The 3,221-nt window shown below is 42.2% G+C and overlaps 1 protein-coding gene across 1 annotated transcript; it reads left to right on the forward strand.

Annotated features, from left to right (window-relative positions):
• Window positions 1-2,203: 2,203 nt before the first annotated feature.
• On the forward strand, window positions 2,204-2,792 carry LOC105793200 (uncharacterized). Its single transcript, XM_012622125.1, has 2 exons — window positions 2,204-2,287; window positions 2,412-2,792. Exons 1-2 carry the CDS (start codon window positions 2,204-2,206, stop codon window positions 2,790-2,792), a joined length of 465 nt encoding a protein of 154 aa, XP_012477579.1.
• The last annotated feature ends 429 nt before the right edge of the window (window positions 2,793-3,221 follow it).

A 3,221-nucleotide genomic window follows, 5' to 3' on the forward strand; every position in this document is an offset into this window, starting at 1 on the left:
GTGACGTTTCAGATGTTATAACCGGTATGTTCCAAATTCATAATGTATCTTACACTACTCTGATTGATATAGGGTCTACGCTTTCATACATTGCATGCATTGTGCCTGACACATTGGGTATCATGTGTGAGAGTACTGTTAATGAGATGACTGTGTTAAGTCCACTGGGACAGTCTGTAAGGGTAGACAAGTTGTTCAGAGATGTGCCCCTAGAGGTTCAAGGAGTTATATTTCTAGTGGATTTGATGGAGCTATTGTTTGGTGAATTCGACCTAATCTTGGGGATGGATTGGTTGGTTAAACATCGTGCAAGTTTGGATTGTGCTGCTAAGCGTATGGTAGTAAAAACTACTAAGGATTAGGAGGTGGTTGTGATTGGGGAGTGAAGGGACTTTCTGTCTAATGTGATCTCTTCATTAAGGGACATTATGAGTTCCTAGTGATGCCGTTTGGATTGATGAATGCACCAACTGCCTTCATGGATTTAATGAACTGAGTATTCCAACCTTACCTAGATCGGTTTATGGTGGTGTTTATAGACGATATCTTGGTGTAATCGAGAACCGAGGGTGAACATAATGCTCATCTCTGAATTGTTTTACAGATTTTAAGGGAGAAATAGTTGTACGCTAAGTTCAGCAAGTGTGAGTTCGAGCTGCGAGAAGTGACATTTCTGGGTCATGTGGTATCTGCCTAGGGGATTAGGGTTGATCCTCAAAAAATAGAAGCCGTACTGGATTGGAAACCACCTAAGACCGTATCTGAGATTCGAAGTTTTCTGGGTCTGGCAGGGTATTACAGACGTTTTGTTGAGGGGTTTTACTTAATTGCTGCAATTCTAACTAATTTGTTGCATAAAGGGTACCATTTAACTGGACTGATAGGCAGCAAGAAAGTTTTGAGAAATTGAAGAAAGTTCTAGCAGAGGCCCCTGTCTTGATACAGCCAAAGTCTGGGAAGGAATTTATTGTCTACAGTGATACATCACACGTGGGTTTGGGTTGTGTGCTGATGCAGGAGGGTAAAGTGGTTGCTTATACGTCTCGTCTGCTTAAGCCTCACGAGGCGAATTACCCTACTCATGAATTGGAGTTAGCCGCGGTGGTATTCGCACTGAAAATTTGGAGGTACTATTCATACGGTGAGAAGTGTACTATCTACACAGATCACAAGAGCCTTAAGTACCTCCTCACTCAGAAGAAGCTGAATCATAAGCAGCGAAGATGGATAGAGCTGCTCAAGGATTATGATTTCTCGATTGAGTATCATCTGGGTAAGGCTAACGTGTAGCTAACGCACAGAGCCATAGGGCTGTATCTGATTTGAGAGCAATGTTTGCTCGTTTCAGCTTGTTTGATGATGGTAGCTTGTTGGCTGAGCTGCAACTTAGACTGACTGGACTGAATAGATTAAGGGTAAACAGTTGTTGGATGAGTCACTGGTTCCTCATTTCTGACAGGTGGAGAGTGGGGAAACTTTAAATTTTGTGTTGAATAGTGAAGGAGTATTGTGCTTCCGTGTGACAGTCTGTGTACTGAGGGATAATGATTTGAAGCAGTCTATACTGCGAGAGGCACATAGTAGTCCTTTTGCTATGCATCCTGGCGGGAATAAAATGTATCGAGATCTTCATGAGTTATACTGGTGGCCAAGATTGAAACGTGAAGTAACAGATTTTATGGGTAAGTGTTTAATTTGTCAGCAAGTGATGGTTGAACATCAGTTACGTTCAGAGTTACTACAGCCAGTAAAGATTCCACTTTGGAAGTGGGAGAGGGTAACCACGGATTTTGTGAGTGGGCTGCCCTTAACGCCTAACCAAAAGGATTCAGTATGGGTTATTGTAGATCGATTGACTAAATCTGCCCATTTTATACCAGTTCGTACTGATTACTCTTTGCAGAAGTTGGCTAAACTGTATGTGGCTGAGATTGTAAGACTGCATGGGGTATCGGTTTCCATAATATCTGATAGAGATTCTCGCTTTACTTCTCAGTTTTGGAAGAAATTGCACTAGCCTTCAGGTTCTAGACTGGACTTTATTACTGTGTTTCATCCCCAGACAGATGGTCAGTCAGAGAGGGTGATTCAAATACTAGAGGATATGTTAAGGTGTTGTGTAATGGATTTCCGAGGCAACTAGGAAGATTACTTGCCACTAGCAGAGTTTGCGTATAATAATAGCTACCAGTCCTGTATTCAAATGGCACCGTACGAGGTGTTATATGGTCGTAGATGTGGTACTCTTACCTGTTGGACTGAGTTAGATTCTGATACCGAAGAGAAGGTAAAACTGATTCGAGACCAATTGAAGGAAGCATCTGATAGGAAAAAGTCTTACGCGGATCTTAAACGATGAGAGATTGAGTATTCTGTGGGGGGACTACGTTTTTCTCAAGGTCTCTCCATAGAAAAAGATACTGAGGTTTGGACAGAAGGGTAAGCTTATCCCTAGGTTCATTGGGCCTTACCGTATACTGAAGCGTGTGGGGCCGGTCGCATATAAACTTGAGTTGCCTTCAGAATTAGACTGGATTCATGATGTGTTCCACGTCTCCATGCTGAGGTGTTATCACTCTGATCCCACACACATTGTATCAATCGAGGAGATCGAGGTTAGGCCAAATCTGACTTTCGAGGAGGAGCCAGTGCAGATATTGGACCGTGAGGTTAAAGTACTGAGGAAGAAATCTATTCCTCTAGTCAAAGTGCTTTGGTGTAATTGCAGTTCAGAAGAAGCCACGTGGGAACCTGAGGAGGCGATGCGTCGGCAATACCCTCATCTTTTCTGACCAGGTAAATTTCGAGGCTGAAATTTCGTTAAGGGGGTAGAGTTGTAACACCCCAAAATTCTAAGTCTCTAATTTTTGCATGTTTTGACACAACTACTTGTTTGCTTCAATGGTTAAGTGAATTGGATATGTTTGGGAGTGTTTGAGAAGCCTGGGTTCAAGTCTTGGCTTTTGCAGAATTTTTAGTTTTTGTATGAAACTGGACATTGGCTTATAGGCCTTATAAATAATAGTGTTGGTTTTATGACACAAAAAGAGCTTGTGGCTTAGTGGCAAGGTGGCGTGTTGTGTAACTGTGAGGTCTGAGGTTCAAGTCCTAGGTTGTGCAATGGAGTATTTTATTTTCCTGCTTAAGCTGTGTAAGTAGTGGAGTTGGACTGAAACATAACTAAAGGGGGTTTGAATAGAATTTGAATGGAGTTTTTGGTG

Source organism: Gossypium raimondii, chromosome 8 (assembly GCF_025698545.1).
Source record: "Gossypium raimondii isolate GPD5lz chromosome 8, ASM2569854v1, whole genome shotgun sequence".
Taxonomy (NCBI): Eukaryota; Viridiplantae; Streptophyta; class Magnoliopsida; order Malvales; family Malvaceae; genus Gossypium; species Gossypium raimondii.